At 50.4% G+C, this 26,266-nt stretch overlaps 1 protein-coding gene across 2 annotated transcripts; it reads right to left on the reverse strand.

Moving 5' to 3' along the window:
* Positions 1 to 1,217: 1,217 nt before the first annotated feature.
* MPP3 (MAGUK p55 scaffold protein 3) lies at positions 1,218 to 26,060 on the reverse strand. 2 transcript variants are annotated; one of them, XM_068529760.1, is made up of 18 exons: positions 26,005 to 26,060; positions 25,643 to 25,761; positions 25,375 to 25,452; positions 24,011 to 24,091; positions 23,634 to 23,771; positions 20,486 to 20,567; positions 18,872 to 18,957; positions 17,440 to 17,514; positions 14,174 to 14,370; positions 12,275 to 12,339; positions 10,815 to 10,835; positions 10,213 to 10,254; positions 8,895 to 9,059; positions 8,720 to 8,800; positions 5,252 to 5,345; positions 4,927 to 5,035; positions 3,423 to 3,545; positions 1,218 to 1,394 (listed from the first exon to the last, which is right to left on the reverse strand). In XM_068529760.1, exons 1-18 carry the CDS (start codon positions 26,027 to 26,029, stop codon positions 1,218 to 1,220), a joined length of 1,758 nt encoding a protein of 585 aa, XP_068385861.1. In that variant the 5' UTR covers positions 26,030 to 26,060. The 2 variants fall into 2 exon arrangements, with proteins under 2 accessions (XP_068385861.1, XP_068385860.1); XM_068529759.1 differs by having other exon boundaries at positions 24,011 to 24,124.
* Between the last annotated feature and the right edge of the window lie 206 nt (positions 26,061 to 26,266).

The raw sequence follows: 26,266 nt of genomic DNA on the forward strand, positions 1-26,266 counted from the left end.
CCCTGGCGGTCCAGCGGTTAGCACTCAGCACTTTCACTGCAGTGGCGAGGGTTCAATCCTGGTCAGGAAACTAAGATCTCACAAGCCACGTGGTGCGGCCAAAAAAAAAAAAAGAATCCTACATCATAGGCTTGGTGCATCTGTCAAAATCACGTATGTAAAGCCCTTAGCATAGCTCCCGGCACAGAATAAAGATTTATATACATTGGCTATTAATAAGAAATACAATTCTCTGAAGCTAAGATATATCACAAATCCTGTGTGACATTAAGCACTGTTGCTCAGAGACAACCCATCAGGCCCGCACTCAGAGTCTATATACTTTGATTTTGACGGTCAGGACTGATTTATTGTGACTTAGGCACAGTTATGACAGGGGGGAATCATCTGGTTTCCCATGATGCAGCAGGATAGGAGCCCCTATAATCTGAAGGTAAGGACAGGTGAGAACCAGGAGAGCTGTCAGTAACAAGAAAGACAAGTGATGGAATAAAATAAATCAAAGCAAGCAAGCGTCAAGTTTCAGAGTCTGAGAATATTTAGAAAAGGCACAAGCAGCCTTACATTCCGCAAGAGTCCCTGAAAACACCACTGTATCATAGAAGAGTACAGTAAATCATGGTGACAGGGAAGCGTGCCTTAGTCTGCCAAAAAAGTTGATGAATCCTCACTATTTAAGAAGGCAGAGAACCACGTTTTCCATTACCAGGCAAACACACACTATCGAAAAGGTTAAAAATCAACATTTTAGTGCCTGAAGACAAGGGAACTTCAATTGCATGGAAAATCCTCTTGGGTAAAACAACTCAACTTCCAACAAAGCTGGATAAATGAAATGTCACTCTGTTTATAAAGCTTAAATACCTCTGCAAATTGGTACTGTATACATTCAACCACCACCACCCTCCAAAAGACAGTGGCTACTCAACTTTGGTACAGAGAATCAGGGTCAACTTGCCTGTGATACTTTAATGAATGACATGTGTTATTTTGTGATATGCTCCCTTTCAACTTGTATTTTCGGCTCCAAAGGGGTGCAGTGAAAAGCCACAGACAAAAACCAGCAACAAACAAGACTCCCCACATAGACTCTTCTTGATGATGAAGTTTATGGAAAATTCTGCCCCTCTCGCTTGAGATTCCTTGATGGTAACATGGGGGAGCCTGGACCAGGTGGTCTTCCAGGTCCCCTCCAACCTGGATGTTCTAGGATACAGTTACCTGACCCAACTAATAGGTACCCAGTGAGTGTCCTTGCTCAGCCTCTCTAAGAGCACTCTGAGCTGGCTGTACGCACTCTGGAGGTCCTCCTTCACCAACACAGCGTCTACCAGGTGCCCGTAATGCTGGTCTATGAAGGCAGCAGAGGCGGCCATCTCTTGCTGCTCCTCATCCTGCAAGGAAAAGGGGCAGTTAGGGAACAACTGGGTTGTTCTCCCCCCAGATAAGAAACCTACAGCCTTTGTCTTGGGCAGTGTTCCAACCTCTAATGTTTAGGTGATGAGTGGATGACTACGGCCCTTGAATAACCAACTGGGTTCACAAGAACAGAGCATAGTGATGTTAGCCTATCAAACTTCCAAGAAAGTTCATGGGCGGCAGCCATAATCATTGTTCAGTCATTCACAAGATATCTACTGAGGACCTGTTAACTGCGAGCCGTGCTTTGGGCGGATGCTGATTCTATATCTGCATGTCTATATATGTCAATATCACACTTCCTGTCCGAAGGTATTTCCAAACTAGCAGTACTATTCTGTTGCATGGCAATTTGGTTAAATAATCACAGGAAAGAACTAAAAATAGTATTCACTATATAAAAGCAAAGCAAGCATTTCGGGAATCAACTAGGGGAAAAAGAAGGAGAATAAGTAACTCAAATGCCCTCTGAAGACTCCTAAATTCATCATGTAGAACTCAGTTCTTCTTTTCATTTCCTCAAACCAGAGCCAAACATTAGCACAGTTGACAAAGTAGAGACATTTAAGAAAGTGCTGGGACAACCCTGACCCAATCCCCCATTTCCTTAGGATACCTGGCTTCTTTAATCAGATTGCTTTCCTGACACCTAACCCTAAGGTATAGACAGCCAATGATCCCTCCTTTACCCAACCTACCCAGTGTTTGCTTCTTCATTCAAAAATACCTCTAGTAAGTAGAATTTCAAGCAGGTAGTTCACTGACTATTAGCTTGGGTTTTGGAAGAAAGGAAAGTGGCAGGATCCACTCTGAGTAAAACTGCAAAGTGAAATTTGTTGCTGGCATTCACCCACCTCCCTTTCTATCTCCTAGTCCTCTGCTGCCTTCTCGCCTCTGCTTCTAGGGGCTCAGTGTTTTTATGCTGCCATGGAGGGGGTGAGATGTCTTCCCCTAAAATGACCCACATTCCAAAATATTCCCTCCCCCTCTCTGTCACCAATCAAAACCAGACTCCTACTTTAGTGAGAGCAGCCATACTTTCAGAAAATATGTTCTAAAGGTCTAGGAAACAGTTTTTCCCTGCTACCGCAAAGACAGAAGAGACCTACGGGAAGGCTTAGATAACTTCTTCTCCTTACTTCTTTCCCCCAGGAGGGAAAAACCTAGATTAAATTGGGCAGAACTTCCCAATTGTACATGGTATCTTGCAGGGCTCCTCTCCTACTCAAAAGCACCCTGCAGTGTCCCACTGCTGCCCCTGGATCTTCCATCCCACTTCCCCCACCCCCTTACACACATATATCCTATAGACTGTCTGCCGCTACTGGAGTTTCCTCTCCTCCAGGCACCCTCATTGTTCATCCTGGAAGCATTTATCTATTTGAGAAATTATAGAAGGAACATTCTTTTTCCCCTAAATCCCTCAATCTTCCTAATAAATATCTGCCCTTGAAAGAACTCAAGTAAATCTCTAATGGAGTAAAATGTGTGACATTTGTTTTGCAGCTGTCAGTCCCCTGAACCCTTTTCCTGCCCTGTAAAGGTGGAACTCAACCACCTGCAGCTTCAGCAAGAGAGTCACGGTCCTGAGCAGCACATAGGAAAGATTCCCCCGTGATGCCCCTTGCCTCCATCTTGGATTAGCTTGCTGGATCTGAAGTTGGTGTTTCAATTAAAAATTATTTGGGTTTGGCTTAGGAGTTCAACAAATTTTTGTGGTATGTCACACTCAGATCAGGTGCCTGATAGATGTCAGTCCCTTAACTTTCCAACGGGGTCCTTAGGTGAGGGAGTGGAGGGTGGGGAACCCAGGCAAAGCCACTCCTGTGTGAATTGGGAGGCACTTCTGGCTGCCCCACCCTGAGTCTTCAGATCACATGACCATCTGAGTCTGGCCAACAGGCAAAACGGACAGATGGTCTTGTATAGAAGGTATGGGCACCCACATGCAGCTAATGGCCCTTTTAGGCCTTCGGAAGAGAAATGATCAACTTTAAACTTACAAGTGGGGCTGCTGCATCCTCACAAGCTGGGGACATGGGTGGCGTCTTCCTCTTTTCCTGAATTGCAGGCTTTACAAATATAACGTAGGGTTTAAACTCTGAGGTCCTCAGTTGTTGCAGTGCCTGAGAAAGAAATTTCAGGAATATTATATACTTTGAAAATATTTTATTGTGAAACGCACTTCCTGAATACTCAGTAATGGTGTGCCTCGTCACATAACCCCAATGGCAAAGGTCCTGATTATACGGTCATACGACAATGGCCTTCATCCGTGCAGACCACCTGCTCATTTTCCTGCCCTTCACTATGATACTGGCCTCAGCTGGACCCTGAAGGCTCACCTGCCGAGAAAGGAGGTTCCAAAGCCTCAGCTCCGAGAGTTGCCATCTTTCTTAGCTCTGACTACCCTCCACCAAGCTCTAATTAGCCTTCGTACACCCTTCTCTGCCTGCCTAGTCCTGATGGAAGAACCAGCAGGATTTAATGTGTGTATCTATTTAGTCAAACGTCATCAATTTGGACTAATGCAAAATTTGTGCTATCACACAGGCCTCCTTATGATATTCAAAGAAGAAAAGGTTTGCCAAGTAAATGAAGAGACTAAGAGATGCCTTGAAGCAAATTGTAAAGACTTTAGAAGGTTTTCAATATGCAAATCGTCCTGTTAATTAGTGCATTTTATTTATGATGTAAGGGCCTGTATTTGGAAACACTGTTATTAAACTGCTATATGTACAACTTGCATCCCCTCTAAACCAATAAAATCACTTTTCAAAAAAATTTTTGAAATTCAGACTTTAAATTTCCACTACCAACTCCCAGTAAGTCCAAATTAGTGAGGATTTTCCTTTCTGGACATAAGGTGCTTTTTGGAATCCGTTTCAAGCCAACTTCTGTAAAATAAAGCCTACAGTTTATGTCATAAAATCAGAGCTCAGCCCCTATTGAGTTCAAGGCTTACAAATTTTTCTCAAAGACAAGGTTAAAAAGACGGTTAAGTCCCTGTGGGGTGTGCAGGACTGGAAATGTCTCTGAAGCACTTCACAGGGTCAAGTCCGCCCTTTTTCCCTTTCAAACTGCTCTCCTGACCACCTCCCTCAGTGGTTCTCTAAGTGGTTCTCTGATTTCACTTGTCCTCGTCGGGGAAGGGATGGCCCAGCTTCCACTGGTGCATTTACATCTAAGTCCCTGACTGTCAGGTCATAATGGACCAGTCGGTGCCACCATCTCCTGCATGATTTACTCCACGCAGAGGTTACTATCTTGGGCCTGTGGGCCACCAAGAGGGTCCCTCCAATTCATGTCATTTTTGTGTATAGAGGTGCACATTTTGGGGTACAAAAGCTTTCATTAGATTCTCAAAGGGAGACCCAAGGAAATATTAACCTCCAGTGCTCTGGAATAAAAAGTCCCTGGACTAAGGTCGAATGTTCTGTAAAATGTACAACCCCCTAGTTTATAAATTCCATTAACGGGAAATGCCGAACTGGCCCAGGAACTCACATCTGGCTCCACGTCCACCAAACACACTTTGTTTTTGGCCATCACAACCTGAATGGCTTCCAGGCTGGTTCCATAGAGGTTTTCCTTATATTCACCGTGCTCCAGGAACCTAGAACAGCACCACAGGGGAAAAGGCCTTCAGCTGCTGAGCTTGCCTGAATTAACACAGAAGGTGAATGGCCCACCATGACTCCCCCCTCCTCCTCCCACCCTCTGCTTCCCCTGACTTTTCCAGAAGCCCTCCCAGGAGGTCAAGTGGAAGACTGGACAGATGCAAAGACACACAGCTGCACGGAGGCCCCACTGGTCCGTCAAGGAAACGTACTTGTTGTGATGCAAGTCGGCCTCAAATGCTTGCTTAGAGACGAAGTGATATTCCACCCCATCCTCCTCGTGGCTCTTCCTGGGCCTGGTGGTATCTGTGAAAGAGGGGAGGAGGGTAGCTGGGCAGAGATGTCACAGCACAGCGAGCCTGTGCCCTCATTCCTGTCAGGAGCTGGTCGCTGATTTGTGTACAAACCACCCACTTCCCTCCATCGAGGGTCCCTGTGTGCAGGCACGTCACTGACTTGCACAGCTCTGCGATGGAGGCAAAAGGAGGCCTCCGGTTTTGCAGGTGAGGACACAGAGGTGCAGAGGTTAAGCACCGTGTGGATGTCCCACGGCTGCGAGCAGAGCCGAGTCTGAACGCTCTCTGTCTCAGGCCAAGCGTATGCCCTTAACCACTCTGCCAAACTGCCTCACTGATGCTGTGGCTTTTAAAGAATCGCCTAAGGAATTCCTAGTTCTCTAGGTTTTATTTCCTAATTGTTTTTCTTTTTGAGAGCCAAGGGGGCAAAAACTCAGTTGACCAAGCTATATGTTTTTAATTTTTTATTCAATTATTTCTCATCTGGGGAGAAAAGACATGAAGATAGAGAGTCCCCTTGTGGACTAGATGTTTCCACAAAGCTGGCTCTCACATAAGTTTTTTAAAAATTGATTTATTTATTTATGGCTGTGTTGGGTCTTCGTTGCTGCGTGGGCTTTCTCTAGTTACGGCAAGCGGGGGCTACTCTTCGTTGTGGCGCACGGGCTTCTCACTGCGGTGGCTTCTCTTGTTGCATAGCACGGGCTCTAGGCGCTCAGGCTTCAGTAGTTGTGGTTCACGGGCTCAGTAGCTGTGGTTCACGGGCTTAGTCGCTCCGCGGCATGTGGGATCTTCCTGGACCAGGGCTCAAACCCGTGTCCCCTGCATTGGCAGGCAGATTCTTAACCACTGCAACACCAGGGAAGCCCCCCTCACACAATTTTTAAACACATAGTTTTTTCCCTCTGATTTCCATAGTAGAATCGAGGCACGCACCTCTGGGGAAAATCAGATCCTCCACAGAACAAGAGCACACGTGAAGCAACACACAGCTTTTTCCAGAGCATTCCAAAAGAAAAGAGGCGGTCTCAGAGGACAGTGTTTTCTCCCTTGGGGGCCACCCAGGGGATGCTCTGTGCGCCATGTGACATCTTTGTCCAACCTCTGGCAGAGCTGCTAGGGTCACCTTTTCTGACCATGTCCTTGCTTTAAAACTTTTATTCACCCACTGATTACATTCTAAACATCTTAGATGAATATATGAGACCCTCTCAATCAACCCAGCCTCCCACTCAGCTCATCTCCCCCGACATCACCCACACTAACTTCCCCAGTCCCTCCCATTGCTATACTGGGTCATATTTTGTCCCTTTGCACATGTTGTTCCCTTGGTATAGAGAACTCTTCCTTCTCTGCCTGGAAAACTCCTACTTACTCTTCAAAACCCAGATAAAAGTCACTGCTGCTGGGAAGCCTTCCCTGACTCACCCGGTTCCTAATAGCAGGGAGAAAGTCACCTATCTGTGGGATTTCTGGAAGCAGGTAGGTCTAGCCATCCAGGTACCCCACCCCAAGAGGATGGGTCTGGAAGTTTCTGAAGGATCCATGTGTGAACAACTTCCACACGTCATGTTTCAGTCCATCGTTTCAGCCTAGAAGGCTGTGGCCCCCCCCAAAGTTCTCCCAGGTCCATCACAGGTGCTTCCAGAATGGCCTCCCCAACCCCCCATGACCCCGCCACCACATCCCTGCCACTTCAGGTAGGATTCTGGAAGACAATTCTCATAACCCATAGACTGAGCTATGAGCCCTGAGGCCCAGGGGAGTGATACGGCAAAAGAAAGAATACATAGGTGAGCTTCCTCAGAACACTCCAGAAAGGTCCCATTACTGCCACCACAGCATCCCTTCTCAGTGGCCATCAGGTGCCCACATTGTATCCCTCTGAGGAAGAGGACTGAGAGTCCCAGAAAGGAACAGCCAAGGACAGGAAGTGGCAAGCAGCAGGTGAGAGGCTGTTGTGTGGCCTCATTAAGAATGTGACTGTGTGGGCTTCCCTCGTGGCGCAGTGGTTGAGAGTCTGCCTGCCAATGCAGGGGACACGGGTTCGAGACCTGGTCTGGGAGGATCCCACATGCCACGGAGCGGCTGGGCCCGTGAGCCACAATTGCTGAGCCTGCGCGTCTGGAGCCTGTGCTCCGCAACAAGAGAGGCTGCGATAATGAGAGGCCCACGCACCGCGATGAAGAGTGGCCCCCGCTTGCCGCAACTGGAGAAAGCCCTCGCACAGAGACGAAGACCCAACACAGCCATAAATAAATAAATAAATAAATAATTAAAAAAAAAAAAAAAGAATGTGACTGTGGGGACTTCCTTCGTGGCTCAGTGGTTGAGAATCCGCCTGCCAATGCAGGGGACACGGGTTCGAGCACTGGTCCGGGAAGATCCCACATGCCACGGAGCAACTAAGCCCATGCGCCACAACTATTGAGCCCAAGCGCCACAACTACTGAAGCCCACGCGCCCAGAGCTCGTGCTCCGCAACAAGAGAAGCCACCACAATAAGAAGCCTGTGCACTGCAACAAAGAGTAGCCCCCACTCACCGCAGCTAGAGAAAGCCGGCGTGTAGCAACGAAGACCCAACGTAGCCAAAAGATAAATTAAGTTAAAAAAAAAAAAAAAAAAGAATGAGACTGGGGCAGGTTGCCTGGGTTTGAATCTTGGCTCTACCACTTACCAACTGTGTGACACTGGGCAAGTTACTTAACCTCTCTGAGCCTCAGTGTCTTCCTCTGCAGTATGGGATGATGATGATCCTCTTCTCAGGGATACTGGGAAGGCTGACCAAGCTACTGCACATAAAAGCTCTTGGTAGAGCTCCTAGCACTCTTCAGTCTCCTCATCACATTCAGAACCAGGACCTCTGCCTACTGGATTTCAGCATCTCTGGCTGCCTCTGGACTCAGAAGTGTACACAGCCACCCTGCCGGACTGGATCCAGCTGCAGGCGGAGTGCCCGAGCAACACTGCTCACGGGCTCTCTGGTTTCCCCAACCTACTCTCTTGCCCAAGCAGAGAGCAGGGGCCATAGGAGTCAGAGTCATTGGGAAGAGGAGGCTGAAATACACCCACTGCTGGGGGCCCCTTGGTGTTGGGCTGAAGTTGCCACTTTACCTGCAATGAGCTCTAGACTCACCTCCCATCCCAGGCAAGAACCAGGCAAGTGGTCCTCCAGTTACTGCCTCAGAGGGTCCTAGTGGACCACTGAGAGGGGGGTCTCTTCCCATCATGCCTAGGTCCCCTGATGTGCCTATAGCAGGCAGTGCCTGGCGGTCCTTCAGACCCAAAGTAAGGATGAAGATGGATACATGGAGTCAAGTCCCTGAGAAGTTCATGTGCAGACATGCTTGCACACACACACACACACACACGGGCCCTCTTACGTGGAACGGCAACACCAAAGTGCTGTGGGTTCTCTGCTACCACCTTCTGCTTCAGCTCGTGCAGTCGGGCTCCCAGAGACCCTGGGAAACAAAGGGAAGGCTGCAAGGTCCCTGCTGAGCTCCCTCCCCACCCCTCCAGGGAGGAACCAGCCCATTCTCTGGAGACGTCACCTACCGATCAGAACCACCAGGCGGGGCTGCTCGCCGGGCTGGTGCTGGTACCTGGTCACCTCCTCGTAGGTCGGCAGCTCCGGAGACTCGGCCACTGCGGATGTCTTTCCTTCCTGCGGGCTTCCCAGTCTCTCCCTGCGGCCCAGCCGGAAGCTCATCCGAAGACCAGCTTGGGGAGAAGGGCAGGGGGACACTGCAGCATTTGTCCCAGTATCTCCTTATAGACTTTCTCTACCTAGTCAGACCTGGAAGTGGGACTGAGACCCACAGGCCTCTCCCAACCACCTCCTGCTACAGGAAGGGGTTGATCAGGATGTACAGTAATATGACAAAAGTGTGATTACCTGGCATCCAAAATCTAGGGTTCAAAGCTACTGTTTTACTTGGTATGTGACTGACCTCAGGCAAGTCACCACCCCTCTGCGCCTCAGTTCCCTTATCCATGAAAGGGAATCCAAATCTACAAAGGCAATGGGTGCTCCTAGATTGGATCCTGGATCGGGGGAAATGTTCTAAAGGACATTATTGGGACTACTGGCAAAATTTTGATATGAACAGCATATTAAATAATAGAATTGCACGCATGTTAAATTACCGGAATTTTTTTTAAAAAATAAATAAAATAAAAAATAAATTCCCAGAATTTGATAATAGCCCTGGGTTATACAAGAAAATGTCCCTGTCCTTAGGGGACACATGCTGAGCTATTTAGGAGTGAAAGACATGATGTCCACAACTTTTACATGACTCGGGGGGGGAGGGGGTTAAATGTGTACATGCAGAAAAAGGGAATGATAAAGCTAATATGGCAAAGTGTTAACATCCGGTGAATCTGCGTGTAGAGTATATGGGAGTTCTTTGTACAATTCTCACAACTTTTCAGAAAGTTTGAAATTGCTTCTGAATGAAAAGTTGAAAAACTCTTCACCTGTCTCTAAGGCCTTTGAAAAGATTTACCAAAATAAAAGAAGTGAAGGTACTTTGGAGATTGATAAAAGGCTCCATTGCTGTATGGGGGTGGCAGAAACACTGAATAAACTACAATTGAGATTATGGTAATAATAAAATCAGGATTAATGTAGGGGTCCTGCCAGGGCACTGCTCCCAGTGGCTGGGTGAAAGTTGGGGTGGGGGACCCCAGGCCTGGGCAGGCTCAGCCCAGCCTCTGGCAGACACAGACTGAAGGAAAATGTGGGTCCCACAGACTCAGCTGCTCTTGAGGGGTTCCTGGGCCCGGATCACCTCTCTGTAACCCAAGAGCCCACGGTGGTCTGTGCATGGGCGGGGGAGGGGGTCTCGGGGGGAGAGCCCCCATTACTTACCCACGTAGTGTCCTTTGAAATACCCCTCACAGTCACAGGTCTCTGGGGACCAAACAGAGAGAGGGAGGCCAGTAAGCCATGCTGGACACACGCCCCAGCCCAGAGGTACCTGGGCCCTGGATGGCCAGGCAGAGCCCTCTGGGATGGAGCCTCGGGGGGCCCAGGACAAATGCCATGTGCCGGCCACCCCAGGTAAACAAGTTCCTCTGTTTCACCCAGTTCTCCATGCTTAGGCCACAAACAGCCTTTCCAGGCCTGGTTGGGGTTCTGGGCCAGCAGACCTCGTTCCAGCCCCTCTGAGTTAGGATCAGTGAGAATAAGGAGGGGAGATTCACTCGCCCTGCCCTACCGCTACCCAGCCAGGTCATGTGGTCAGCCCAGCCAAAGGCTGGGGAGGGCCGGGCCCCACGTCCCCACCAGCTCTGCATGCCTCAAGGGGCAGGTCGGTCCAGCTGGCAGAGCAGGGAGAGGGGTGCCAGGAGCCAGAGGGGCACAGCGACCCCAGAGCGGGGTGGCAGAAGGGAGAACAAGCCCCTCCAGCCCCAGACAGTCTACAGAAAAGGGGCCTGTCCATGCGCACAGGGGACAAATACTGGGCCTACCTTTGTCACAAGGCTGATCATCTGCGGTTTGCACAAAAGACAGATGGAACAGCGTTAGCGGAGGGGAACCGCGAGGCCCTGTGGCCCAGAGGCAGCCGCAGCCTCGGGTGCCTCAGGAGCCCTCCATCTGTCCCCTCTTTCTGTCCTCCAACAAACCTGTGATCTGAGCTGCGGTGCATTATTAAACCAAGACTTGCTCTAATTAGTCTTCCTGTGTGTGTCTCATTAGCGGCCCAAAGAAAGCCAGATTTTCACTGGCATAAGCAGCCTCAGGGCCAGTTTACTCAGCAGCCCCTCCGACTTGAGAGCAAGTCTGGAAAGGCGGCTGTTGGCAGTGGCCACCCAGCCAAGGGAGCAGCTCGCCCTAGGATGCCTGCAGTGGGACCAGGACCTGCTCTCTATTCTCTTGGGTTTGAGACTCTCCTGGGCAAATGCAGGTGCCAGACGACAGAGTGGCACAGCGCAGGGCTGCAGGCCAGCTGTGCTCCATTCATCTGGCATTGTTCTGGCGCCCCACTTGGTTCCAAGACGCCCCTTCCCCCCTACCCCCCGAACCCCAGCTAGGGAGGCCATACCCTGGGGAAGCTTCCTCTCCATACGGGGCTCTAACCTGGGGGCTCTGATCACAGGCCCTCTGGAAACCTGACCCCAGCCCCACTCCCTTGACTTCATGAGCCTCTGTTTAACCATCTTGGAAAAAGGGATGCCCTGACTCCACTACTACCCAGGGCTGCTGTGATGATTAAAAGGCAAGAAGGTAGGTGAATGTGTTTTCTAACAGGTAAGTGATGCACAGAGTAGGGCTGCTAGACAAAATACAAGACACTCTGTTAAATGTGAATATCAGATAGACAACAAATAATTCCTTAGTATAAGCATGTCTCAAATATTGCATGGGATATACTTATACTAAAAACCTATTCATTGTTTATCTGAAATTCGAATTTAACTGGGCAGCCTTTATTTTTATTTGCCAGGTTTGACTGCTGACTCAGAGGCACGGGATCGCTCACAGCCATCTCCATTCCCTTCCAACATCCGTGGTTCTTAAACTGTCAGGGTCAGAGAGCCCCGTGGGGATCTAATTAAGCTGTGGAGCCTCTCCCAGACACAGACTCACAGATACACAACATAAACACACACACACACACACACACACACACACACAGAGTTTGCACAAAATTTTGGGAGCAGTGTTACCATGCCCCCACAGTGTCATCTATGGGCCCCAAATATAATAGCTCCTCTCCAGGAAATAGCTCTCCGCAACCTACCCCCATTTCCCTTCCTCACCCCTCTCCCCATCCCCTCCTCCCTCAGGAGGCCTGAGAGCTCAGACAGGACCCTCGGTGCCCCCTCCAGCCCAGTGCTTGCTTCTTCCCCACACGAAGCCCCAGAGTCCTAACCCCAGCCCCTCCCTGAACTGCTTCCCTGAAGTGCCATCCTGCCAGTCTACTCACACGGGGGCTTCTTGAGGCTCTGGGGGCTCGGCAGGGTGCCCGTGGCTCTCCGGTAGCTTAGTCGCCTGTGGGGACACAAGGGGATGGGCAGGCCCATGAGCTGGACCAGAGAACCAGTCATAGGGAACCTTCTGGAAAACTCAGGGAAACCAAGGCCTGGAACCCACAGGTGGGGATAGCCTGGCACTCCAAGGGCCTCCTGCTTCACACTGAGTTCCAGTGAAGAGGGACATTTTCACAGGTTCCCATTGGTTCATGAGGAAGAAACTGAGTTTCTTGCTCTGGAAGAAGCTTTTCCAGCCCAAGATGGTCACACACAGGGGTACAGCCCAGTGCCCATGGTCAGCAGTTGGTCGTTACTTGCCCATGTCTGATTCTCAAGGAAAGGAGGCCCCTTCTCCAAACTCACCCGGTCTCCCCATCTCTGAGGAAGCTGGAAAACAGCAGAACGACTCCCAGGAGAAGCCGAGGGTGAAAGTCACCCTAATTTAATGCCCTTCCCCACCCACCCCAGCCCAACAGAGAGGTCAGCCTGGCACATTATTCACTGCGGCCCTGGGTGGAGAAGCAACCTCCAAGGCCTCTTTGAGCTGAGAAAACACCCAGGGCTCCTAGAGGTCTCTAGATTTCCACATTTAAATGCAGCTGAAGAGCCTTCCCCCAAGACCTGTGAAGCCAAAGATGCAGATGGGTCTGAGGCTCCCCTGAAGAAATAAAGCAGCAGTTCTCAAACTTCAGCCCCTCAGAATCATCTGGAATATCTGTTAGAACACAGAGCTCAGAGTCTGCCCCTGGAGTCTCTGATTCAGCAGGTCTGGGGCAGGGCCCAGGCAGGGACCGGCATTCTAACAAGTTCCCAGGGGACGCTGACGCACCTGGCCTGGGGACCACACCCGGAGGGCCACTGAAACAGATGAACCCTGAGGTCTGTTGCTACAGCATCATTCCACACCCCCAAAAATGGAAGAGGGCTACAAACCCCAGGAGAGGCTTGCAGGTGTAAGTGCCACACCCTCTGACCCAGGATTTACACTTTTGGCAAGCTATCCTAAGGAAACAATTTGAAATATAAGGAACAGTCTATGTGCAACATAATTATTTGCACATAGACTGTAGCAGTGAAACATTAGAGAAAGCGTCAAAGTACAGCCACAGGGAGGAAGCAAAGTCACTTAGGTAGGAACCTTCCTCAATGAAGCCTTCCATGCTTGCCCGGACGAGGGCCAGCCCTCCTGCTAGGACCTGGCGGGGCCCGGTGTCCTCCTCCCTCACACCCATCACATTTATATAAAGTGTTCGTCTGAACCACGTGTGACTTTTCAGCTAAACTGTAAGCTCCTCCAGGGCAGAAACCATAGTTGCTGCCTGTGAATGAACAGTACATCTCCTGATGAAATATTATATTACCATTAATTAATAGTATAGAATAATATTATTCTATAGTAATATAGGAAATGCTCATGTCAAAATGTTAAGCTACCAAAAAAAAAAAAAGCAAGACCTCGAATTCTATGTGCACCACTCACATAACAGGCACAGGAAGGAAATAAATTATGTTGTTTAGATAGTAGTGAGACTTTGGGTAATTTTCTTTCCCTCGTCCTCCTCTTCTGTATTTTTATATTTTATTTCTCAACTTGCCCTAAGTATGCATTATAAAATATACATTAATTTAATAACATAGATTTCCATATATCAATATTTATTGAAATCTCAAACAGCCATCACCACTGATGATGGGAGAAGAAGAGCCAACACAAGCATAATTGGTACTTAGCCCAGAGAAGGACACCCAGTGGGCCCCTCTGGCTGTGCTGGCAGAGATTTGGGGCTTTGTCATGTACTTATGCCTCTGGTCACTCCAGAACCACACCCCCTTACAACACACCCCAGACCCACCTTTCCTGGAACTGCTTGGAGGGGATGAGGCCAGCTCGAAGGTTGGTGTCCCCCATTCGCTTGGCCTGCCACCACGTGGGGTCGTCCTGGCTCACCACTTCCAGGACCTGCCTACGCTGGAAGGGCAGGCCTGCCTCCTGGCAGGGGATGGCCCGGTCCTCCCGAGGGTTGTAGTGGAAGAGGGCCCGCATGAACACCTGCAGGGCGAGGGGCTCAGTGAGACAGCCCTTCACTGTGTAAGCACAGATGTGTCTATGCCACACGGAAAACCAAAGGACAACAACCATTCACAATTAGGAAGAACAAGCAGCCTCAAGAATAGAAAGCTGGGACTTCCCTGGTGGTCCAGTGGTTAAGACTCCGTGCTCCCAGTGCAGGGAGCCCAGGTTTGATCCCTGGTCGGGGAACTAGATCCCGCCTGCCCCAACAGAGATCCCGCACGTGGCAACAAATATCCCACCTGCCACAACTAAGACGCAGTACAACTAACTAACTAACTAACTATTTATTTATTTATTTGTGTTTTTAAAAAAAAAAAAAAAAAAGAATAGAAAGTTAATCAGAAACCCACACACCGATTTTCTTAGTGTTCTTCAACCATTTTCAATGTCCCAGTTGGGAAATCCATCAAGAATCAGAAAGTGAATAGCTGGGCCCCATGAATTTCCCTTTCCAACCTGAACATCTCCTTATTGACCTGATCTGCTATCCTTACAACAGCCTCTCAGCCTACACAAAGCAACCATTAGTCCCGGGAGCAAAAAGTAAAGTCAAGCGCAATTTCTAACTCAAATGTTATTTCTGATACGCTAACTGCCCCTAATGATGTCAGCAGCCATCTGTAAATAAGTAATCTAGATGTTTTGATAAGAACACAAACATCAATGAAACTACTGTTACCGATTCCTCATCATCACTTTTCAGTGGGTAATTGACAGCTACATATTTGACAGCTCAATCCTGCCTCATCTGTCACATACTGAGCCAACTCCCAACTCTCGCCTTTACCCTGAAGTCATCCCTCTAGAGAAGAGGATGGGAAGACATAGCATTTTGTCACACTTCTTCGTTCTCTTCTATAATTCTGTGGCATGGATTTATTTATTTCTATTTCCAGATTATTACAGCCCAATAACTTTAACAGCAAATAGGAAAAAAAAAAAAAAGGCCAGAGGGTTTCCTTAGACAAATCCAAATCATATTCCTCTATGTGCCAAGCAGAAAAGATGCAGTTTGACAATAGTAAGAAATTTCTGGCCATATATTATGAGGACAGATACCCTCGTTTAGCCACAGATGTTACCAGGGTCCTAGGCACTCAGAAGAAAGCATAATCTTAAATGGCCAGCCCTGATCAAGCATCTAGCTCAAAGAAAAATATTTAGAAAGGATGGACTAAGAGACAGGCTACCCATTTTGTCCTATAGGAAAACCAAGTCCTCTCCCTGTATCAAATTAGAACCTGCAAAAGCTGCATATGGAGACCATATTAGCTTGTCCCAGGAAGAACCACTTCCATCAGGTATTATGTGTGCCCTGTGATTCAACTGAAGGTGCAAATAAGAAACAGTCATATAAAGATGATTTCTTCATTTGCCATAAAAAACTGTCAAAGACATTGTCCACTATTAATCGCCATTCATCAAAATATTTATTGACATCTACTCTGTGCCAAGTGCTGTAATGTCCCATCTTTCATGTGGGCTGGGAATTAGCTTTCTTGAAAAATTGGCATGCTTCCTTCCATACTCTGATGAATTACGTTCATTATTGTAATTCATTATGTTCTCCTTTTTGCCTTGGCTGCCAGAAAGTGCAGATCCAAATTCATTGGGAAATAAAAGTAATGCCCTCTTGCATCCTCCCTACCACCACTTCAGCTCAGGGCTTGACAGTCTCTCACCTGGGCTTTCACAACAGACTCCTACCAGGTGCCCTGGCCCCGGTCTCCACCCTCCTCTACTCACTGCCCCAGGGAGCTGTCTAAAACACAAATATGGGTGCATCACTTCCCTCTTAAAAAAAAAAAACCTTTAAGAGCTTCTCACCGCCTATGGGGTTGTAACTTGGGCTGTGGGGGCCCCCCATATCCCCCGGGGCCTTACTTTTTCAGGGCACCCCAGGCTGACTGCCTAATGGCTTTCTCCAGCCACTGGGATCTGCTCTCCCCTAACCTGGCCGGCAGGAACTGCTGGGAATTAACCCCCGGGATGCAGCCTGGCGGGAGTTGGTGTACAGATCCCCCAGATCTCCCAGCTCTTGGGAGGGATGACAGAGGCACGGTCTACAAGGGATGCCAAGCTCTGGAGCAGGATTAAGCTCTGGTTGCCCCCTGTGGTAACTTGCTGAGAACACACCCTTTGTTGCACTGGCTGCCTTCCTTTCCCCACTCCTGTACTGGTATTTCCTGGGGTCACCTCCAAATAAACTATTTGTAGTTGAAACCCTGTATCAGAGTCAGCTTCTGAGATCCTAAACTAAGCAGGGATTATGCCAAAACCCTTAACAAAGCATTCAAGGCCATTCAGAAGGTAGCCTTGACCCACCTCCCCAGCACACCCCCCCATCCTCCCCCTGGAGCCCCACCACCGTGCACTTCCTCATTGACCCCCCCCATACTCCTCTCTGCCATATCTTTGAGCCCCCGCATATGCAGACCCCTCTGCCCGCCCTTCCCTCCGCCTCCTCTTCACCAGACAAGTCCCTCTCATCTCCATCTTCCTCAAGCCTCACTTCCAACACCCCTACTACATGACACCTTCCAAAGTGCCTCTCACTCTGTACAGAATCTTTCCGAAGCACTTAATCACATAGCAAGGAGAGAATGGCTCGCCAGCCTCCCCTTCTGACCCAGGAATCCTTGAAGCTACTAATCATCCCGGTCTCCAGCATCTGGCTGAGCGCCTGGGCACAGAGGAGGTGCCTACCAAAGGTAGGCTCCACAAGGAGTTAAACAAATGGCAGTTACTTAATTGGTCCTGAAGCCAGAACATTTGGTACCTTCTCCTCCTCTTCACGGCCCTGCTTCTCGACTTCAATTAGAAAAACCTTGTCTTTTATTAGTAAGCTACGTCAAATCCTGTTTAGAAGAGGCTGGGTACAAACAAATAAATCACTCTGTGACTGAATTACAGGTCTCTACTGAGCGCTTGTTCCGAGGACCAGACGGATGATCTCTTCCCGGATGACTGTTTCAAAGGCTGGGCTGGAGTCCGCCGCCCCCGCTGCCCCCCCACCCCGCCCCGCCGCCTCCAGCTCCCCCATACCTTGCTGTCCTTCAAGCGGTCCTCCTCCTGGGTGGCTGGGATGATTTTCAGGGTGATGGACCCCTGGGACTGCGCCTGAAAGGAAAGAGCACACAGCCGTATCATCTACCAGATCGAACCCTCCATGACGTCACGTCTTACTTCCCAGATCTGGAAACTCACGTTCAGAAATAAAGGGGACGTGCTGCGTCCCCTGTGACCCACCCTTCTATGGTGGGAGCCGGCTGACTTAACTAAAGCATTTTCATGCGACAAAGGGACAGAAGACTTAAAATGAGAACCCGAGGACAATGCATGCACCAAGTACAGCTCTCCATCCCTCTTGACCGCTAGTGCCCCAAAAGGCTGCCCTTCTTTCTTTTCTCTCGGGTTATTTTAATAACCTAGTTCAGTTTCATTTTCCTCCTTGCTGCCTGATTTGGGGCTGGTTCCCAAATAGTACTCCCCTCTTTGCCTGCATCTTCCCCAATCTCAGACCACTGCTACCTTCCCAGGGGTTCCCCTCCCCTCTACTGGAGAGAGGCCCTGCACCCCATGTGGGGGGCCCACGGGAAGCACACTGTCAGTCCATGAGAGCGCATCTCACCCAATGCCATCCCTGGCTCCACATCACTCTGGAACACGAGGAAGTCGGTGCCCAGAACCAGGGAAAGGGGAGTGGGGGCAGGAAGACTGAAGTGTCTGCCTGTAACCAGGACCCCCTACAGCAGGGGCCTTAAAGAGCGGGCCTCGGAGCTTCAGATCTCATCCCGTTTCTGCCCCCCAGACCATCAGAAGTTAGCAAAGACTGTTGTGTTGGGAGAGGATGCCTGAGGATAAAGAGGACAGAACTATGATGGGGGCTTTCTATAATTTCAGTTTTGACTTTAACCCCCAGAATAGACTGAGAACTGCCGTTGCAGTTGTAAAGTGCTATATCCTCTGCCGGATATTTACATCCTAACGATAACTATGCATTGGTTGAGAAACCATCCCTATCCCTGCTGTACAGGAAGGGAAATGGAAACTCAGACTGATTTGATGACTTGTTCAAGGTTACTCAACTGGAAAGTGATGCAGGCAAGATTCGAGGCCAGGACCAACTGATCCCAAAGCCCTTGCTCTGCTGGAGTACAGTCTTTTACTCCATATTCCTCAGCCCTTTGGAAGAGGGGACCCTTTTGAGAGGGTCTTCCAGACGGGTCCTCAGGAAAGAAGGCTGGGGGTAGGGAGGACGGCTGTGCTGAAGAGGGGGTCTGAGAGAAGCGGGTGGTCTGGGCGCTTCTTTCCTCCTGTCCCCCACCCTCCATACAGGGCACTCTGTAAGGCCACTTGGCTTGCGGCCTCCCCGTGCAAACAGGGACACTGGGCCAGATCAGCCCTGGCTCCAGGAAGCGCCCTGCTCTGGGTTTCTGAAGAACCACCGCGTTCCCAACATGCGCGCAGCACAGACCAGAATCTGGCTAATCTCGTCAGGCCGCTTGTGCAGGACCGTGATCCCGTTCACTTCCCGGAGCTCGTCTCCAACGTGGACCAGGCCTAGGAGACACGGGGGCTGACCGTCAGCACGGGAAGGGGGCTGAGGTCCCCAGAGCACGGAGTTCTGGGCACCGCTGGCACCTGCCTGCGGAACCCACTGCAGGGGAGACACAACGTTTAAAGACAGTGGACGGGACTGGGATAAACTGAGTTCTCACAGGGTTCCAGGTGCCTCACTTGGCATCCCAGTCTTACAACCACGCGGTGAAACCCCCGGTTTACAAACTGGCAGCTGAGATCCAGAAAAAAGATGCAGCTTGCCCAAGGCCACACTGCTAAGAAAAAATGGAGCCAGTGCGCAGACGCAGTTACTTTGCTGTAGAAACCCTGTGTTCTTCCTGCTATAACCTCTGCTTCTTTAAAAATATCATTAACTCTTCACCTTCCTGGATGTACAGACCTAACTCCAAGAATGTCCCTTCTCAAATTTTACACGAAAACTTAAGGGCACCAGGGAAGATGGTGTCAAGAGTGTTAGACACACCTGTCTGTTGGCCTCTGCTTTAATGACTAGCGTCTCTGCATATCGGGCCCTATTTGCCATTCAGTGCGGACACTGGCCCAGAAGCAGCATCCAGCATCCAGCATCCAGAAGGCAGTAAAAGGTACAGAGTCTTGGGCCCACCTGAGACCTGCTGAATCAGAATCTGCATTTTAACAAGACACTCAGGCCATTTCCATGCTTGTTAATGTTTGGGAAACACTGGTCTAGGGCTCCCACCACAATGATCCCCAGAATTCTGGGGCAACACTCCCCTATACCAGGAGATTTGCCTCCCAGTTTAGTTCCTCCATATACCGGTGATTCTTTTTTTTTTTTTTAACTTTCAATTTTATATTGGAGCATAGTTGATTAACAATGCTGTGTTAGTTTCAGGTGTACAGCAAAGTGATTCAGTTATACACATACATGTATCTATTCTTTTTCAAATTCTTTTCCCATTTAGGTTATTACAGAGTATTGAGTAGAGTTCCCTGTGCTATACAGTAGCATAACCTTGTTGGTTATCCACTTTAAATATAGCAGTGTGTACATTTCAATCCCAAACTCCCTAACTATCGCTCCCCCCACCCTTCCCCTCTGGTAACCCTAAGATCGTTCTCTAAGTCTGTGAGTCTCTTTCACACCGGTGATTCTTAACCTGTGTTCCACCTAAACACATCTGGGACATGAACACCCTCCCCTCAGTAACTGTGGCTTGCTAAGGCAACTGGGGTGTCGGAGAAGGGTGTCCCTGCCCCCCCAGTTAGGATTTACACCAAGCTTAACTACCACAGTCTCAGGTTAAGCCAATGCTCAAACCCTCCTGATCACCCTCAAAGTACTCCATGCCTGAGATATTTCCAAACAACTAAATTTTCTACCGAGCTTAGGAAGGAGAAGAGAATTCCAGCCCCACTCCCAGAAAGCAAAGCACATCCCAAACAGGTGAGTGGACAGGAGAGGGAAAGGAGACCCGTGGCCAAAGGGGGCAGGCTGGGGGACCACGGCCATCACCTCAGCTAGGCCGGCACTGATGCCACTCACCGCTCCGGTCTGCTGCGCCCCCTCGCATGATCCTGGCCACGACGACAGCCCCTGAGTGCTCATCCCGCCGGATGGTGGCCCCCTGCATCAGAGACAGAGCAGGCAGGCTCCTGAGAAGCAGCCCCAAACCTCAGACCCCGACTCTCTGGACCCAGCAAAGCCTCCCCCCGCCACCGCCCCATTCCTCCCTCTGCCACCCCAGGGGGCAGATCGGTGGACACCTTTCCAAGGCTGAGGATGAAATAAAACCCACATCTCAAATTAGTATAGCACAGCACTTTACAGTTTAAAGAAAGCACGAGAATGCTGTCACAATCTCGTTTGAGAGATGAGGGACTGGGGCACAGAGAAGGAAAGCAACTTCAAGGTCACCCAGCTTTCTGTGATGCCACACCCACTGCTTTCCCTATTGTACTGCAGCCCTTGCCTCTTGCAAAGACATTTAATAATGAGGAGAATATGTGCCAGCAAATTCCCAACCTGCCTCTAACCAAGCACGGGGTTACCAGGCCTTCTGTTGTTGCCAAGGGGAACCAATTATGCCCCAGCCGGAGCTCCGGGACCAGGATGGGGACCACGAAGCACGGCAGAGATGATATTTAGGATGAAAAAGGCACTAGCAAGCCCTCAGTTTCGTGCACCACACAGACTGGACTGTGGCGGGGCAGGGCAGCAGACAGGAGCTGGATGGCCCTGCCATTTACTAAGAGTATGTGCCCTTAGCGAGGAAGCTCCTTATCTTCTCTGCGACTGTTTCGTCTGGGGTGTGGGAAAGCGTTTAACTCACAGAGTTGTCGCAAGGTTGACATCAGGTAACGCACGCAACGCACTTAGCACGCACTTAGCACGCGGCAAGTGCTCAATAAATGCTAACCACTTGTTACTGGCTGTAAGTGCAAACCACTGGCACACTCATTATTAACTTCATTCAAAGTCCATAAGATAAATATTGCTGGAAAGAGAGACCAGCAGCTAAAAACCCTACGGCTTCTTGCCGCCTAGACTTTCAAACTTGCCAGCATCTCTATCCATCCTTTCCTCCTTTCCCCCATCTCAGGGGAGGGGCTCCTCCTGGCTAGGCTGCCCTCTATCCCCTCCCTCCCTCTCCTGCATTCTCAATGCCCCCTCCCCACTGGCTCCTTCCCCTGGTCCTAAAAATATTATCAAGTCTCTCCCATCATTAAAAAGCTGGCAACCCCATCCGGCAGTCGCCGGTCTCCATTCCTTTGGAGCAAGCTTCTCAAGGAGGCAGCGCGCATCTGCTCTCTCTGCTTCCTGCCCTCCGACTCACTCCCCGCCTGCCTCGAATGCACCAGCAAAGGCACCGACGACCCCGCCAATTGCCAGCTCGCCACCCTCAGTCTTCTCTCTCTCATCTCCTGTCTGATTCACCCTCCCGCTGGAATGCTCTCTTAGCCTGGGCCCTGGTGACACTTCTCTCCCAGTGCTTCTCAGTGACAATTCGTCTCCTTTGCTGAGTCCTCCTCTATACGCCTTCTAAATGTTGATTAAAGGGCCAGGGTATACGCTTTACCCCGGTGGTCTCAACCTCTCGGGCGGGGTGGGAACCCCTCCTGGAAGATGGCAGCTGCCAAGTCTGTATCTCTGCACACGTAAGCCTTCACCTCCTGGATATTTCCACTTGCGGGCACACAGGCCTCTTGAATTCAACGGACCCTAAGTTCCTCCTTGTAGTGGTCCCAGTGTCCACCCGTCATCCTAGCTGGACACCTGGCCCTTACCCAAGATGCCTCCCCAGACTCCTGCCCAAACTGGGGCGGGCACAAAGTGACATTAATTTTATTTCTGAAATATTTCTTGGATTTCTCTTCCCTCTTCCCACAAACCGAGGTCAAGCCCTGTTTCTGAACCTCACGTATTTGGCTCCTACCCTCAAATTGGTCCGCCGCTTCTGGGCTCACCCTCCAGGCCACTTTCTACTTCGTAGCCAGGATGATACTTCTAACTGCAAATCTGGCCATTTTGTTCCTCACTTACAACCCTTCAATGGCTCCCCACTGCCTTCAGGATCCAGCCAAGCAACTGTGTGTTGTAATCTGGACCTTTCCGCTCTCCCACTGATCTGGCCTCGCCTCTGTCACACTTTACCTTCAACTCGGCAAGTTCCCTGAATATAGCAGGCCGTTTACCTTCCCATGGCTTTGCTCATGCAGTTCTATGGTGGAATGCCTTTCTTCTTCCTCTTCCTTCTGGAAAATTCCTGTTCCTTTTTTTTTTTAGAATTCAGCGTGGGCATCACCTCTTCCAGGAAACCCCCAGTCACTACCTCCTGTGAACTCCCAGAGGGCAAGGACTAAGTCTTAATCCTGCCCGCACCCAACACAGCGCCTGGCACACAGGAGCGGGGGGGGATCACGATACGTTTGCTGAGTGGATGGATGACTGGCCCATTTTGAAGGTAAGGAAACAGAGGCAGAGGAGAAGCGGCTCATCTGAGGTCACTTGGTGAAAGTTGACAATAAGGAGGGCCAGCTGTGGTATTCTCTAGGGCAAGCCCTCAATTCTCTGAACTGCCATTACTTCCCTCCATCTCATAAACAACTCTGTCCCTTTGCTCAGTAAATCAGTGCTGAACCAGGACCAAAATGATAACAATCTGTCAGCTGGGGAGAAGAATGGCTGCTGCCCTGAGCTTCCTCGGAATTCAGAACAAGCTTGGCCAACTTTTTCTGGAAAGGGCCAAATGTAAATATTTTATGCTTTGCGGGCAACACAGTTTCCATTGAGTCTGCCGTTGCCACGTAAAGGCGGGGCCCCAGACAATATGTACACGAACGGGATGGCAGGGCACCAATAAAACTTTATTTACAAACACTGACAGTGGGTGGGGTTTGGCCCTTGGACCGTAGTCTGCCAACCCCTGGTTCAGAGCTGATGACCAGGGCTGCCCTGCACAGCTGTGCAGGTTCTTGACTGCACAAAGGAGCTTGACCACTGTGGAGGGAAGCTGTAATCACCCAGAGAAAGGGATACTCTGCACACAAAGATGTCACAGGGACTAGTGGCAGCCCTGACAAAGCTGCCATCACTCACTCCGAAGACTTCAGGAGGGTCCTTTCCGGGGTTTCTGGGTGGGTGGAGGTGGGAAACAGGGAGAGGGTGGGGCATAGAGGTGGGGGCCACATACCAGGGGTTCCTTGTTTTTCACCAGGCGGACAATCTTCACTGATTCTTCATCAAAATCCTCGTCAATATTATCGGGCAGAGGGGGGAGAACGGGGTCAAAATTCTTCTGGGCAACCGTGTCATGTACCATGAGCATGGCCTGTCAGGAGAGCAAGAGAAAAGAAGGGCTGGCCCTAGAGCTTACATGGGTCTGGGGGACCTGGCCGGGCAGTGGTTTGGGGGGTCTCGAATCTCATGCCAGAGAGACAACCACCCTGGACGCTGGCACTGAGGAGCGCTTGCTCAGAAATTTCCTCAGTCTCACGGCCAAGCGCTCCCTCCTGCCCTCATCCCAGGAGACACAGATGTGTGGGTGGCCAGGGACTGCGGCGTGACTACCCTGAGGTGAGGGGTGGACAGCAGGTGGAGCAGTTCCCTCTCGTCACTGTGCATGGAGGCGGCCTGCAGCTCCTCCATCACCTGCGGGGAAAGGAGAGAGAAGGCCACAGACGGCTGTGGGCGCTGCGAGCCTGCTGGGAGTCGCCCAGGGGAAACCCCGCTCCCTGGGCTTCAGACCCAAGGGCCCTCCCAGCCACTACGACAGCACCAGGGGGCATTGGACCCTCAGCCACCCCAGGACTGACACTCCCAGGGAAATCACACCAGAGATCAGAGACCCTGAGCAGCCTCTAATCCTAATGGGAGCTAACTTATTAAGCTCTTCCTGGGTGCTGTCTGCCTTATGTGGATTAACTCTCACAAGGAACTAGACGGAGCAGGTACTATTATTCTGCCATTTCAGAAGTAAGAAGTAAATGAGACAGATTACATATCTTGCCCAAGGTCGCAAAGCTGGTAAGTGGCACAGGCAGGACTTGAACCTGGGCTTATTTGGCTCTATTGTCTGTGCCCTTCACCACATTTTCCAGATGAGGAAATAGGGGCTCAGAGAGGTTGAGTCACTTGCTTACGGTCACAGAGCTAGTAGCAGAGGCAGTGCTGAGCCTGGGAGCCTCGCAACCTAACCTGCTCCTAATGGCATTCCATAGCCAAGAAAGGCAGGGGATCTGCCCCAACCCCTCGCTAGGCCATCTCCTGGGGTTATGTGAGTTTATTCAGAAGCCAGCCTTAGTAATCAACCGGGACAGCTTTTCCAACCATGCAACACAGTGGACAGGTCCACAAGAAATGAGGAAGGATTCCTTTAAAAAACAAAGCCTGGAAATTCCCTGGCGGTCCAGTGGTTAGGACTCGGCACTTTCACTGCTGGGGGCCCGGGTTCTATCTGGGCCAGGGTTCAACCCCTGGTCGATCCCGCAAGCCACACGGGTACAGCAAACAAACAAACAAACAAACAAACAACAACAACAAAACCCCAAGAAGCTGCAAGTCCCTGGACGCAGGACTTCACATTGGGCCTCCCCAAAGCACAGATACACAATGTGCGTGTTTGACCTGTTCTTGTCGCCAGTTCTCAACCGTTTGGGAACTGCCCTCATCTCACAGCTGGGGAAACAGACTTTCTCCGGAACACAAAGTAAGTGGGCGTCACCATGTCACCATGTCCCCTGGCCCTGTCCAAGGCTCACGAGTTCCTCTCTGCCTGTTAGGAAGCCCGGGGAGGAGGGGAAGGGGAGGAGACGCTCTTCACCTTGGGGCTCCTGAGTCCCAGTGTCCCCTTACTAAGCAATGGCATGCAGGCCAGATGAAGGAGCTACAGGTGGGAGGGGGGCTGAGGCCGTAAGGAAAAACCTGGGGCTTACATCCTCGGCAAGGGCCACAGCGCTGTGCAGAACGGGGGTTGGACTTTGCCTCTCGTAATAGCGAAGCTTCTCGTGAATCTGCAAAGACAGCCGATCTCAGGCTGGGGCCTCCCAAGCCAGCTGCCCAGGTTTACCCTGGACGTCACACACCCCACCCACGGCTGTGGGGATGCCTGGGGCTGCAGACCGGGTCATCCATGGGGCAGCATAAGAGAAAGCCCTGCACAGTGGGCCAGTGAAGACCTTCCCGGGGCAGGGGGGCCTTTACCTTCATTAAATAACTGAGGCTTTTTTCACTGAAAACATCCCTCAGGAAGCCCATCTCTTCCTTCTGGTTGGAGTCAGGTCTGAGCTGAGAGGTCAGTAGTGCCAGGGTTTCATGCAAACCTGAGGAGAGAGTAAGAAAAACACTGTATAACCAATGCGGTGGGTACTTCCTGCCCTGTGGGACCCCCGAGCGGACCCTCCAACAACACTTCAGCCCTGCTGTGTGCATATTTTCTCCCCCAGCTCTCATTCCCAGGGCTTGGAGCTGACACTAGATAGCAGCTGCTTTCTTTGCTGCCCCAGGTTGCTAGGCAGGGTCTTGTCTTCAAGACTGTGGCAGGTCCAGCCCCGGGAGACACTCACCAGAGTCCTCGGACAGCACCGGCATGTCTGTGCTGGTCAGATCTCTGCCTGTGGATTCTGGGGGAAAAAAAGGGGGGGGGGGAAATTCCATCAAGCATATTCATTCAACAAACAGTGATTACACATGTACTGTGTCTGTCGGGGATCAATTTCGGGTCAGAGGGGATGGGAATAAATAATTCTCTGCTCAGTTTTTTCAGAGAGGAAGGAAAGAAAGCAAAGCTTTGCTGAGTGCTCCCAGTGTGTCAAGCATTGTCCTGGG

The sequence above is a fragment of the Eschrichtius robustus genome, chromosome 20, assembly GCF_028021215.1.
Source record: "Eschrichtius robustus isolate mEscRob2 chromosome 20, mEscRob2.pri, whole genome shotgun sequence".
NCBI lineage: Eukaryota > Metazoa > Chordata > Mammalia > Artiodactyla > Eschrichtiidae > Eschrichtius > Eschrichtius robustus.